The sequence below is a fragment of the Capsicum annuum genome, chromosome 1 (assembly GCF_002878395.1).
Source record: "Capsicum annuum cultivar UCD-10X-F1 chromosome 1, UCD10Xv1.1, whole genome shotgun sequence".
Classification (NCBI taxonomy): Eukaryota; Viridiplantae; Streptophyta; class Magnoliopsida; order Solanales; family Solanaceae; genus Capsicum; species Capsicum annuum.
The window spans coordinates 196,122,828-196,137,721 of record NC_061111.1 but is presented as its reverse complement, the minus strand read 5'-3'; the positions used below and the strand labels follow the sequence as shown (position 1 = coordinate 196,137,721).

Below are 14,894 nucleotides of genomic sequence, written 5' to 3'. Positions count from 1 at the left end.
GTCCATCAAATTCGGCAAAGTGATAACATGGGAGGATGAAAAAAGAAACTTGGGAAGTCAACTGTATTATGTTCATGGATTTTACGATTAACGAATGCATTGTTGACTTTTTCTTTTTGCAAGTTCACAATATTCCCATCATTCATTATCAAACTGATGATTATTGACTAATAATTCATTTAGACCTGTCCTAATATGAATATATCTTCTGAAGTTTGATGTTTTGATTATTGCAAACTAGCTTGCCAGACGAGCATGACATTTAAATAAATTATTTACTTCTTACTAACTCAAACTCACAACATCAAGTTACTAACTCAAACTCACAACATCAAGTTGGAAGTAAGAACTATTTACCAGCAAAATTAGAAACTAATGAGAAAAGAAAAAAGGATTAGAAGGCTATAAGTTTTGAGGCTAAAGTGGGGTGAAAATGAGAGCACTCTCCTTTTCTCGTTTCATCTTTTATTTAGGTAAAATTTCATATTTAACCCTTGTGTTATAGGTCTACTGCATTTTTAGTCCCTGCCTCAATTGTTGTGGACAAGGTAACCTTCAATTTTTAATTTTTTTAATCTGCATTTAATTAATAATTTTGTGATGGAAGTATAAAAGGTTTTAAAACAATCAACCAACTCATTAATTCAGTTTACCTGTCTCTCTAGTGAAAAGTTAGGTACTTCTGTTCCACTATGAAATAACGTAGTATAAAAGGTGACAGTAAAATTTGGAGCATACAAGAAATTAGCTAGTGTAGTACTCCATAATTGAACTTTCTTGTAGGGTAGCCTCGTCAGATGACTAAATTTATTGTTGACTTATTTTTTCAATTTACAAGAACAGTAATCCTATGGAATTTGGGTGGCCAATAAGTGCTTCTTATAATTCATAGCTCTGTTAGAAATTTAGAACTAGGCTGATAGCAAGGCTGGGGCTCCATGCCCAGCTTTCGAAAATATTACAATCATAACTCTCTATTTCGTTATTATAGCGGTCTAATTTTTTCGAAATTAAGTTTTCATATTATATTTTACTTTTCTGTAACAGTAATGACGTTTACTATAGCAGTACACTCTTTGTAAAATTAGCTCTCTATAACAGCATATTCATATTTTATAAGAAAAATATTATGTACAAAATAAAATATCTATGGTAATCATTATTAATGTTATAAACACAGTAAATTTCAAGCACGAATATCTAATTTAAAGGAAAAATTATATTTAAATAATGCATATCAGTTATTTCATAACTTCACCACATCAGAAAAAAAACTACTAATATTTGCCTTTTTTTATATTCATGCTCTGTCTAATTGCGCATAATTTTGTTTATAACAACTAAATGGTATCTAGATGTCATATCTCAGTATACATATATAACATCAACTCTCTATAGTAGCCTTGAAATTCTCGGATAAACGCTCCACTATGGAAAAGTTTGGCTGTATTTTTTTATTTTTTTTTAAAGTTTTAGTAATTCTTGCGGTTGGTAATATAAGTTAATCATAATTACGAAAAAATACGATTCACAGTTGTGCCTTTGCTTTCAAAATACAATGAGTTAACGCATGAATTTTAATTTTTCACATTATTGCTGTGATCATCATCATATTATCCCATTTTGGTGTTTTGCTTTTATCGTAAATTTTTAGAGTAGCTAGCTTGTTTGTATAGTCTTCCAGATTATGGTTCAGTAAAATTATTACAGTAACATTTCACTTAAAAGCGATAGAAACAAAAAAGAGATTTATTTTATTGATCACAAAGACAGATACAGAAGTCAAATAAAACAAGTATCCAGTAGAATACTCAAGCTGCATACAAGTCGTTTGAAACACTCAACATTACAAATCAAATAACAGAGATCCGAAAGAAATCAACTCTCTTCTCCCTTGCAAGGTGAGTACGTCCAGTGAGAAATGAGTTTTTATTTTGCGTTCCAACGAAGAAAAGGAAACCATTAATAATAATGATGAGTGCTACGAAACATATTGGCCATAGTTTTAGCGTTCATATACGCCATTTGAGTTTGAAAATTAAGCCTTGCCTGTTGATCTTGAGCTTTGATCGTTAGCATCAACAATCTCTGCTGATCAGTCATCTCTCCCTCCTCCTCCTCTTCTTCTTCTTCGTTCTGAAGGCTGGAACCATCTTCTTTTTTAACCATGGCGCATTGCACGTGCGTGCCTAATTTACACTGGGCACAATAATAAAGCCAATTGGCATCATTGCAAAGTCCATTACAAACCTCGCAAAAGATACGCACATAATCGTCAATGGGAAACGGCCATTGATATTGGAGTGCAAGAGGGTGTTGATGATCCTCACGAGTCACATTTTCAGCTAAAGAGGTAGCACATTTAGCATGGAGACTAAAGTTGCAATCGAGGCATTCGTAGGCAAAGCATTTTGGTTCTTCGCCACAAGCATTGCAACCAAAATAAAACGAGTCTCGTTGGGGTAATGTAGGGTACAGAGTAAGAGAATGCTTAGGATGGGCATTGTGTTGTAATTTTCTTGGCAATTCGACGCATGATTTGTGAAGGGTAAATTCACAATTGGGTTTTGTGCATTTGTAAGCAGTGCCACCAAGTGTATCCTCACAACCTGAGCAGATTATTTCATTTGTTTCATGAACTTCACAGAGTTCCAAGGCATGGGAGTGGCTAAAATGCTTCAATATTTTAACTTCATTCGCCACACCCACACCTCTGCTTGCCTTTTCTTGATTGGTATCCGGCATCTTGATTGGCCCCTTCTCTGTTTCGGTGATTATCACTGGATTTGCTTTTGGTTTGTTGTCTGGCAGTTTCGGCACTTGTTGGCTGACAGATTTGGAAATGCCACATTCAATATGTGCACCAAAATCACAATCAGCACAATAATACAACCATTTGTTAAGATCTACATTGCCGTTACAGAGATCACAAACGAATAGGGTGTTTTCATCATCAAAAGGGGATTCAAAAATGAGTTCAAGTTCATGCCGATGATGCTGGGGAAGGACAAGAGTTTGGGGTAAGAGGGCACATTGCATGTGGATATCGAAGTCGCAACAGGGACAGCTAAAGCTACATCCATTGCCAGCAGAGCCACAAGCCTTGCAAGTGTACGAACCATTCGAGTAAGTTGGAGTTGGGAGAAGGGTCAAGTGGTGGGAAGGGTGAGAAGAATGATTGAGAAAACGCGGAGCGCTGAGGCAGTTTTCATGGAGGAAATATTGGCAGCTATCGCAGCCATAGAAGTTAGGATTATTAGTAATGTTCGGTTGTGCACAAGCATTGCAAGTGAGTGTTTCAGGTGGATTGACAATTGGTGTCAAGATGTGTTGATGGCTGAAGTGTTGTTTAGCTTGACATGCCTGGTTCCCTCTACCCATTTTCGTTGGAACTTCCTTAGGATTTCAATAAGAAGATGCCAAATAAAAATGTTTTGCAGTGATCACACTAGCTAATTCGCATTTGCATTTATAGCTATTAATGATGAGTGTAAGTTACATAAAATGATAGTGTCAATTTAATTTAACTCTATTTGATTACTTAATAAGCTGGCAACTAACGTGCTTCCTTCAACAACTTGGTTTGAATTTTTGTTTTTAAGTCTTCTTTAGTCTGTCCTAGACAAAAATTTGGCCAATTGCCATTCAAAAATATATTTCGGATATTAACTAGCTCAATTACTAATTATAAAATGAAGAGCATTCTTGCATGTTAATGATTTTTGCCTGTATTAATCATAGGCATAATACATAAATATGATCCTAAACTTGACACCAAATTATAACATTGATCTTAAACTTTAATAGTGCACAAGTAGACCCTTTAAATATACAAAACCTGAACAAAAAGACACTCCGATTTTACAACTACACTCGTATACCTCACTTGCTCTGACATGGATTACTAATTCACTCATATGGTGCCGCCTAATAAAAAAAAAACACATTATAAGTATGACCTTTAACTTTATCGATGCACAAATAGGCCCTTTAACTATACAAAAGCTGAATAAAAAAAACCTTCAATTCCAACTCGGACGCGCACCATTTTGCGTGTACAACTCGTGTTTTGCCACATAGGATCGGGGTGTTTATTTGTTCAGGTTTGAATAGTTAAAAGTCCTATTTGTACACTGTTAAAGTTTAAGGTCAATGTTATAATTTGATATCAAGTTTAGGATCATATTTATGTATTATACCATGCTAGCTTGAAGGAGCGAGACAGGCAGGAGCGACGTTGTGCTCGTAGACTTTCATTTGCTCATCACTTTAAGAACTCCATGAAGTATTATTTTTCTTCTTCTTATTCTCAGTCAGAGTTGCTTCTTGGAGAAGAGACCTAATATGATTTTAGCACCAGTTCTGGTTGCTTTGTTAGTAGCTATAAGGTACTTTTGTTCTTGATTTGAAATGTTACATGGAAGGCGTGAACGTCTCTGTGATGAGGAAAACTTTACGGTACTAAGACTGTAATGACCCAACCCACTAGTCATATTGTCCATTCTGGGGCTCAATCGGCACTACTTTAAAATGCGTCAGCTTACTTATATATTCAACATCTCTCCTGTATTTTGCTGATATGAGACATTTAATCCTAATCTGGGGCGTTACAGCAGACTGCTACTCCTCTCGTCCCATTTTTCTTGTGCAATAATAACCTGGTATACTCTTTGAATATAATAAATTCAATGCATTGAGAAATGACTACAGATAATACTAATAAGAGATAAACTAGGAACTAAGGGGTCGTTTGGTTTGAAACAAGTTATCTTGGGATTATCTATGTATATGGGATAACTTATCCCATCAGGCCATCACTGTGATATAATGGTGGGATAAATAATCTTAGACTAACTTGTACCTTCAACCAAACGTAGAATAAAATAATCATGCATTTTATCGCAGAATTATTATACCTTACACCTCGTACCAAATGATTTCTAAGTGAAATTATTATACTTTATACTTCATACTTCATACCAAACGATTTCTAAGTGATAAATTATCTCTTAATTTTCTCGGACATCTATTTTTAGTACGGTGGATAAGTTAAAGTGGATGAAGGATGCAGTTACCTTTTCTTTATCTCTTACTCTCTTTATCCATCTTTATTCATTCAGTATGCTAAAAATAAGTGTCCAACAATATTTATCCACTTTAAAAAATTAATAAATAATTCATTATTTTGTATCTATTTTATTCTTGCTACTAAATTCTATTCATTAATCAATGCATTTTATAAAATATTTGCTGTTAAATTCTATTCATTAATCAATGCATTTTATAAAATATTAAACTTATTAATATATTCAAGAATGATGCAGTAAAATTACACTTATTATTTATTGTTTAAAAGTTGTGTCAATGATGAAGGGAGTAAATAGACAGGACTTCTACTTCGGTAAAACCAGCATTTCCGTTAACAGTTAAGTTTATAGGCAGGACTTAAAGGCTATGCATTATGATTAGGGTTGACAAACGGGCGGATTGAATTAGATTTGGACGAGTTAAATATAGATCGAGCAAAAATGGTTTGGATTTCAATCCGCCCATATAAATATGGGTAAATATGAATTTGGTCAAATATGGATTGGGTAAAAATGGTTTCAATCAACTTTAACTCCTAAGTAAAAAACTTAAAACTTTTATATCATATCAACTTGACTTTTTTTTTCATTTCTTTTTTTTTTAGTTTTTTTTGTCTCTCTTCTATATGTAACTTCTAGTTTTCTTTTTTTTCCTTTTTCATTTTTTTGTCATTTCTTTTTTTTTTTCTCTCTTCTATCTTTACCTTCTACCCTCTATCTTTTGTTTCTCTTTCTTTTTTTTGCTTTTCTTTTTTGGTCTTCTTTTTTTTCTATTTTTTATTTGTTTGTTTTTTCTTCTTTCTCATTTTTTTATTTTTTGGTTGTATTTTATGTTTTATATTTTTTTTCATTTTTGAAGAACATGATTAAGTCGAGTACAAATTATGGATAATGTCTAAAATATCGTAACCACTCAGTATATTTGTTTTTACCATCATCTTTTTTCTTTTTCCTTTTCTCCTTTTTCATTATTTTTTCTTTTTGATTTTTTTTGTATTTTTTTTCTTCAATTCTTTCTTTACGCTTTTTTCTCTCTTCTTTCTTTTATTTCTACCTCTCTTTCTACTTTTTTTTTTTTTCTATTTTTGGTTTCGTTCTTTTTTTTTATGATAACGAAAATACCATAAGCACATATTGATTTATATTCGCCCAACATTTATAATTCGAGGGCTATGTGGATCCTCAGCCATATATATTTTAGTCTCAAGAAAATACAATTAATTCATATATATTTTTTTATTTTTTCATCCGATGTTCGGTGCCTGCATTGGAGCCCCGACTAATCTGGATCGGGCGTTGCAGGGCCCATTAAGGTGGCAGCGCTCCCAACAGAGTTTTCTCCATAACTAGGGTCGTACCCTCGACCTCTGGTTAAGGGTGGAAGCAGCCCCATCCACTGCACCAAAACCCATGTTGATTTTAATTTATATACTTATTTGTATATAAATACAAATGATAAATTGCACATATTGACAACTAAACTATTCAAATAAAAATAATAAATTTATTTGAAATATATAGTATGATACAAATAAATTTAAGGTAAAAAAATATACAATGCAATGAAAAAAAATATGAGGAAAAGAATATAAAAAAATAAGAAAAATGACAAAAATGACGAACCAAGAATGAAAAAAGGGGACACGGAAATACAAAAAAAATGCAAAGAAATAAAATTGAAAAGGAAAAAAATGATGAAAAAGAAGAAAGAAAAAAAGTGTAAGAAACGAGTAAAAAATAAGTGGAAAAAATGAAAAAGAAAAAAAAGTAAATTAAAGGAAAAAATAAAGCAAAAAATAGTAAATTAAAAAAGACAAAAAAAAGAAAAAAAAAGAAAGAGAAATAAAAGACAGAAAAAAATAATAATAAAGGAGTGAGACTATGAATTATATTTAATTGATAAGAGATGTTATGAATTATATAGTTTAAATGAGATAATTGGAAGCTTATATTTATTAACACATGTAGGTCTCAAGCGAATACGAACGAAAAAATAAGAATGAGAAAGGAGAAAGCAAAAAAAAAAAAAGAATACAAAGAAAAAAGAAATAAAAATAAAAAATAGATGAAAAATGAGAAAGAAAAAAAAATTATAAGGAATGAGTAAAAAAAGAAAAAAAATGAAAAAGAAAAAGTAAATTAAAGGAAAAAAAAAAGAAAAAAAGAAGAAGAAAAGAAACTAGAAAAGAAAAAAAACTGAAACTTTAAGCATATGTGGGTGATCTCTGTGTTTAAATGGGTACCCATATTTTACCCATTTTGTCCATATTTGTATGAGCTTTTAAAATGAGTTGAAGTTCATATTTACCCATTTGAAATATGAGTGATCCAATTCACTAAATATGAGTTAAATGGACTCTTTTTACAAATATGAGCTGAAATTACCACCCCTAATTATGATCAATCTTATTCATTTCCTTTGGCTAAACCACCAAGGTGATGGAGGAATACAAAGATATTCATTACTGAAAGGAAGGGGAAAATACAAGTGAGAGGCAGATCGCTTTAAGTCTCAAGCAGGGAAATTCATAGAGAAGAAGGACAAGAGATTATTTAGATCATTTGAACCATATTTTTGTATGATGCCTCCTATCCTTCTAATGGACGCTTTTATAAGCCAAAAGTTGAACCACTACTTCAATGTGAAATGACTATACGTTTAGCACTGAAAAGACTATCCAGTAGCACATGTTCATCACTACAATATTTTATTCATAGATTTCTCACTACAATATAATGAACTTGAACTTCGAAATAAGATGGTCACACTTAAACAACCACAAACTTTATACACAATAATAGTAACATAAAAGACGTGTTAGCTCTATTTGTTTAACAGTGATGAAGGATGTTATTTTTTTCAGTGATGCTAACTGCAACTTGTTTTTTTTAGCCTTGATATTTTCTGTCTCTGTAGATTATTTTTTGTTGTAAGGTACTAGATTTTTAGAAGCTTTGTAGTGTGTGGTTGTGCTTTAGTTCAGCACAACTTAAGGAGACATGTTCCCAGATTTTGAGGGAGGTTTCAGACCACTTGTATTATATATTTTGTTGTATGTTGTATGAATGAATATCACTGCCACTTCTCAGATTTTCTCCCCTTTTTTCATGTCTATTTTTTCTTGTTCTCTCCTTTAATTGGCATCATAGAAAGATTGATCCTTAAGGGATTGTTTTTCTGAGAAAAAACAAATCAAAGATCACCCAACAATCTTTAACTTGTTTAGGCCTCTTTATGTCCAGTTTTCTTTTCTTATGGCTTCCATTAGCTCTTTTCTTTCACCTCCTATCTTTAATGGTGAGAACTACTAAGTGTGGGTTATAAAGATGAAGACATACTTGAAAGGTTTGGGTTTCTGGAAGTATGTTGAGGAAGACAATGCTCTAGAACCTTTGAGAGCAAACCCAAATCTTTAGCAAATCAGAACTTATGAAGAAGAGATTGCAAAAGGTCCAAAAGCCTTGTCTTTCATTCACACAGCCGTCTCTGAATCAATTTTTACAAGGATTATGGCATGTGAAACTGCCAAAGAAGCTTGGTATATGCTGAAACAAGAATTTCAGGGGAGTGATAGGATAAGACAAATGCAAAATATTGAATCTAAGAAAAGAATTTGAGATGTTAAGGATGAAAAGGACTGAAAAGGTGAAAGATTATATTGATAGGATCATGAAAATTGTTAATCAGATTCGATTATTAGGAGAAAAAGTAGAAGAGCAAAGGATTGTTGAGAAGGTGATGGTGACACTTCCAGAGAAGTTCAAAGCAAAAATATCCTCTATAGAAGATATGTGGGATATGTCTCATGTCACGTTGAATGAACTATACAACGCTCTTCAAGCTGTGGGGCAAAAAAAAAGCATTTAGAGAGGAAAAGAGTTCAAATGAAGTTGCTCTTGTGGCTGCTCAAAGGTCTAAAGCTCAGTATGATAGTGAATTAAAAGGGCAATTAAATAGAAGACATGGCAAGGAAAAGAAGGAGCAATATAACAACACAGAGAGATATAAAAGATCGAAGTATTCACCTTGTCCCTATTGTAAAAAGACTAATCATATAGAGAAGTTTTGTTGGTACAGGCCTGGAGTTCAATGCAAGGTCTGTAAACAGTTTGGTCATGTGGATAAGGTCTGTTAAACAAATCAAGCCCGACCAGCTCAAGTTGCTGAAAATGTTGAAGATCCTGAAGAGAAATTGTTTGTTGCTTCTATCATTGGAGAATGCAATATAGCATCTCAAGATCATGATATATAGTTTGTTGATAGTGGATGTACATAACATATGACAACTAACTTGAACAACTTCGAATGTTTGGACAAAAGCTATTTTTTCAAAGTCAGAGTTGGAGATGACAGACTCTTAGACACAAAGGGCAAAGGAGCAGTTGCTATTCAAACACCCTCAGGTATAAAGTTTATTTTTGATGTATTATTTGTTCCTGAAATTAGCCAAAGTCTTCTCAATTTTGGTCAGTTTCTCGATAACAATTATGCCCTGTTATTTAAAGATAAAACATGAGAAATCATGGATCCAACTGGTATAAACTTGCTCACGGTCAAAATTCTCAATAGAAGCTTTCCTCTTGATTGAAAACATACTGAGATTAGAGCTTATGTTGGGATACAAGATGACAATTATGTCTGTCATAAAAGGCTTAGCTACATCAATTTTAAGTCTTTAAAAATGATGCAAAATAAGGAACAGGAGACAGATTTGCCTTCGATTAATGAAAACTCTAATGTATGTGGAGTTTGTCAAATTGGGAAACTAAGTCAATCACCATTTTCTATGCATCAAGCCTGGCAAGCTACTAAAAAGCTCTAACTAATACACACTGATGTGTGTGGACCTATGAGCACTCCTTCTTATAATGGCTGTAAATACTTACTTTTATTCATTGATGACCTTACAAGGTTTTGTTGGTTTTATTTTTTGAAGCAAAAATCTGAAGTGTTTGTCGTGTTTTAAAAGTTTAAAGAAACTGTTGAAAATCATTGGGGCTCTTTGATAAAAATCTTAAGGTCTGATAATGGGACTGAGTTCACTTTCAATCAATTTAAGGATTTCCGTCAGAAAGCAGGAATTCATCATTAACTTACTGTTACTTACACACCGCAGCAAAATGGTGTAAGTGAAAGGAAAAATAGGTCCATTATGTATATGGCTAGGTGTCTTCTATTTGAGAAAGGGCTTCCTAAGGTGTTATGGGCCGAAGCTATCAATACCGCTGTCTATCTCCAGAATAGATTACCGATGAGAGACGTTGAAGGAAAGATGCCATATGAATCATGGATTGGATCTAAGCCATCAGTCTTACATCATAAAGTATTTGGTTGCATATGTTACTCTTACATTCTCGAAGTTAAAAGGGACAAACTTGATCAAAGAGCCGATGTTGGAATATTTGTGGGATATAGCAGCACTTCTAAAGGCAATAGGTTTTTAAATCCTATTTCACAGCAAATACATGTGAGTAAAAGTGTTAAATTTAATGAGAATGTTATGTGGAACTGGAAGACGATGATTGTTTCTCCTTTACAGATCACTAATAAAGAACAAAGTGTCTAAGAAGAAGAATCAATTCCAAATGAAGAGGATTCTGATGATGTCGCGGTAAGAGGCACTAGATCAATTGAAGATATATATAGCAGATGCAATATTGCTATATTGGATCCAACAAGTGTAGACAATGCATTGCAAATTCCAGAATGGAGGGCTGTCATGGAGGAGGAGCTCAATGTGATTAATAGGAATGATACATAGGTACTTGTACCTAGAATTCACGACAGGTAGGTTCTTAGAACTAGATGGGTGTTCAAGACTAAGTTGAACTCGGATGGCACACTCACCAAGTACAAAGCAAGGCTGGTCGTAAAAGGTTACGCACAACAACATGGAATTGATTTTCTTGAAATCTTTGCACCAGTTGGAAGGTTTGACACCATTAGATTGCTTCTTGCAGTTGTTGTACACCAAGGGTGGCAAGTATTTCAACTGGACGTAAAGTCCGCTTTTCTTGACGGGTTTCATGAAGAGAAAATTTATGTAGAGCAGCCTGAAGGTTTTAAAGGATCTCGCGATTAGGAATACTTGTTGAGAAAAGCACTTTATGGCTTAAAGCGGGCACCTAAGTACTTTTCGACCTTACCACGAGTTTTGGTATATTTCTCGTACCTTTGTGGCATTTATGAATCCTCCCCATTTTCCTAATCTAAATAAGCACCTAATAGGTTAAAAATCTACCTAACCCAATTCAATCGGCTTCAAATAAAATGTTTATTTTATTATAACGAATGGTCGATAGCAGCGCTTTCCGAATTCATCGTTAATTTTCACTTATATATCAAATCTTAATTATTTAGAGGACAAGAACCTAACTCATTCTTTTATGAACTCACTCCCTTACAATAGGTTTTTTCTCTCTTTTAATTTATTTATTCATAACATGTTTTGAATAAAACCGCAATCCATCGGTTACATAATATTAACATTCAACACAAATTGATAAGAATGAACCCTCCATGCACAGTTAATGAAGAAAACTAATTATCACATGCAGTAAAGCAAATTTCAATTTTCAAACTTATGTGTCTAAATATTTACACCGTACTATAAAGTAAATTCTTACATATATTGTGTGTGTAACCATTTTCTTTATCAATTCAAATTAATCAAGAATGTAGACCAAAGAAACAATTAATGGTTTAAGGTATATCCAATTGTGTCTGAAATTTAGCGAACCTAGTGGTTGAGTTATTATTATAATCAAAGCAAACATACCACTACTAGAAATAATTACCTCATGATTATGTTTTCTTTTTCTTTCCTTTTTTTTTAATCAACATTTAAAGACCTTACTGTCCACAATTCCAGTAGCATCAATAATACTCCTTGCAATTGTTAATTTTTCAAATGCTTAATAATTGTGTCAACACAGTAAAATCAAACCATATGGTTGCTAAGAAGATTATAACCTTAATGGACTACTGTATATTTTTTTTTAATTTTCCTGTCGCACTTAATAAGAAAAAATAATTAAATAAATACAGAAAGTAGAAATCATGGAGAACTTTTCTTTTACTAACCTGCAACGTTTAGGGTAACTTTGTAAAATGAGAAATTAAACAAATATAAAATAATGTTACAACATCAAGAAGGATTAAACATAAATGAGATTAGTCATTCCATACATCTAAAGGATTTCCGTACAGTGTCCTTAACAATTTCTATAATAACAAATTTTTACTTACATCCTGTGCACATGATAGTCTACACCATGTTTAACTTAGTTTATTGATATTCTACCAAAAATAATATATTTTTTATTAACTTTTAGGATAATGATTTAGCACATAAATAGTAAAACTAAAATATTAATATTTCTCACATACGGTGAATAACGTTGCTATTTCAACCTAGACATGTATCGTAACAAAGGCTTCAAAATATGAAGATAACAATGGGTCCGGTAATTACTTAACATACAATAGAGTATGAAATGTTATGGAAGTTTTATACTAAATCTAACAAAAATCAAAATATTTTAACATACTTTATATTATCACGTCGAAGAATAATAAGCCAAACAAATACAAAAACATGAGAAAACTTAGTACTATTAAAATCAAGTCTTGTACAATTACAATAGTAAATTATACAAGGGAGATTAGAGGTTACCTCTTGCAAAAATTAATTTATAATAAGAGAAACGAACGGACCACGAACTCGGAACGTAGACAAAACCTCAAAACTCGAAGGAATTAATTGGTTTGTACTTTTTTCTGGAACGTGAGATCGCTAAAAATTGTTTGTTGGATTTTTTGGTATATGTTAGGGAGTATAAGGATTATGATAGTAGGATGTAGTTTGTAGTATTGGATCTTGTTTTCTCTCTTACTTTTTCTTTCCGTTTTTTTTTTCTCCTTGGTTTTTTTTTTCTCCTCAACTTTCTTTTTTTGTAATACGTATGAGTTTCTCCTGTATGTGTATGTTCTTCCTCTCTTTTTTTCTTCTTACTAATATTGTGTTTATATGTAGGAGATAGTGGTGTGTGTCTGCGTGTGAGTTGTGGACGGTGGACGTGGGGAATTAGTGGGAATGATGGGAGTTTAGGGAGTGGTTTTGAGGAAGTGGGTATGTGGGGGATTAGTTTAGGGTTTCTTTTTTTATTATTATTATTATTTTTTAAAAATTAATGTTTTAAATAAAAATACAGAAAAAATAAAAAATAAAATAAAATTTATCTAAATCAATAAAATACAAGTTAAATAATTCGTCTCAAAATATGATTACGGAGTATTAATATCACTAGATTATTTATTAAAAGCTAGAAGAAGAAAACAAATATAGCTTAGCAAATTTTTTTCCTAAAAATAAATAAATAAACAATAAAAAAAACTTATTTAAAAATGCAACTCTATGTTTGTAGTTTTCAAAATTTTTAAAACATATTTAGTAAAAATAAGATAAACTTAAAATATCTAATTTAGACCCTAAAAAATAAATCGAATTGAACACTAAAATGGCAAAAAACACTTAGGTTTGGTCAAAAATTAGGTATTTACAGAATGCCCCTCTTTGCTTGGACATATGGAGAATTTTCAAGCAAAGAAGTAAACATGACTAATTTTTGGCCCAAATATTTGTTCAAAATTAATACGTAAATAAGTAGGAAAGAGGTGTGACCGAACCCCGACTTTAGGTATCCTACATATCTCGGGTTATAAGAGAATCAGGTCACGTGTAGTTCAAAGGTGTGTAGGAATGAAAGGAATGAGTTAGAGAATCGAGTTGAGATCCCATCGAGTTTCTGGTCCGTGGCTCCTTTTATTACATCAGAAAAAGAAAAAAGAAAACTAGAAATTAAAAATACAAGATCCTATCTATTCTATTTGTCTTGATTGTCTTGCTTCAGATCTTCCTCTTAGATCTTCAGTTATCGTCTCACCTTATTCTTGTGGGTACCTTGATCTCAAGATTTGATCTTAAAGTAAGGATTTGAGACTTGAACTTGCAATTTGGATTGAGTCATTGACACTCTTCCAAAGGACAATTCATAAAGTAACTTTGAATGCTTGTTCGCCTGATCAGAAGTTAAAAGATGTCTCTTGCGATATTGGGTCGCTACGATGCAAAGCTGACTCTAACTATCTTCAAACTGATCATTCTTCTATATTCTGACTGAAGATGGGATTTTATTCTTGAATACACATGTACTTTGCAGAAAAACCTACAAGCGGTCAAAGAAAATAAAATAAAACAAACAAAATTTTCTGCCCCAGTTTGCACTAGGAAAATTCTGTGAGTTATTAGAAAAAATTATAAACTAGTTTAAAAATAAATAAATAAATAAATGGAAATGATCGAAATCTAGGATAGGTGCGCAATAAAATAAGAATCCTATTCTCAATGATGCAACCAAAGTAAGTTATGCCTTATGATGACATGCAAAAAAGTTAGGATATTTGCTTCTTAAAATGCAACTAGAGATTGTCATACCCTATGAAGATGAATAAGAAAAATTAAGAAATGGCGTTTCCTAAGATGTCAACTAAGGGATGGCGTCCAATGAAGACGAAATAAAATGTCAACTAGGGGATGACGTCCTATGAAGACGGATAAAAAAAATTTGGAAATGTTGTTTCCTAAGATGTCAACTAGGGGATGGCGCCCTATAAAGACGAAAAAAAATGTCAACTAGGGGATGGTGCCCTATGAAGACGAAATAAAATGTCAACTAGGGGATGGCGCCCTATGAAGATGGATAAGAAAAATTAGGAAATGGTGTTTCCTAAGATGTCAACTAGGG

General features: G+C 32.5%; 1 protein-coding gene across 1 annotated transcript; it reads right to left on the bottom strand.

Moving 5' to 3' along the window:
* Positions 1–1,733: 1,733 nt before the first annotated feature.
* On the bottom strand, positions 1,734–3,455 carry LOC107859903. Its single transcript, XM_016705058.2, has one exon. The coding sequence runs from the start codon at positions 3,379–3,381 to the stop codon at positions 1,963–1,965; it is 1,419 nt and encodes a 472-aa protein (XP_016560544.2). The 5' UTR covers positions 3,382–3,455; the 3' UTR covers positions 1,734–1,962.
* Between the last annotated feature and the right edge of the window lie 11,439 nt (positions 3,456–14,894).

What these genes read in the sequence shown, in the direction of transcription:
- LOC107859903 (XM_016705058.2), bottom strand. Translation starts at nt 3,381, where the DNA reads ATGGGTAGAGGGAACCAGGCATGTCAAGCTAAACAACACTTCAGCCAT.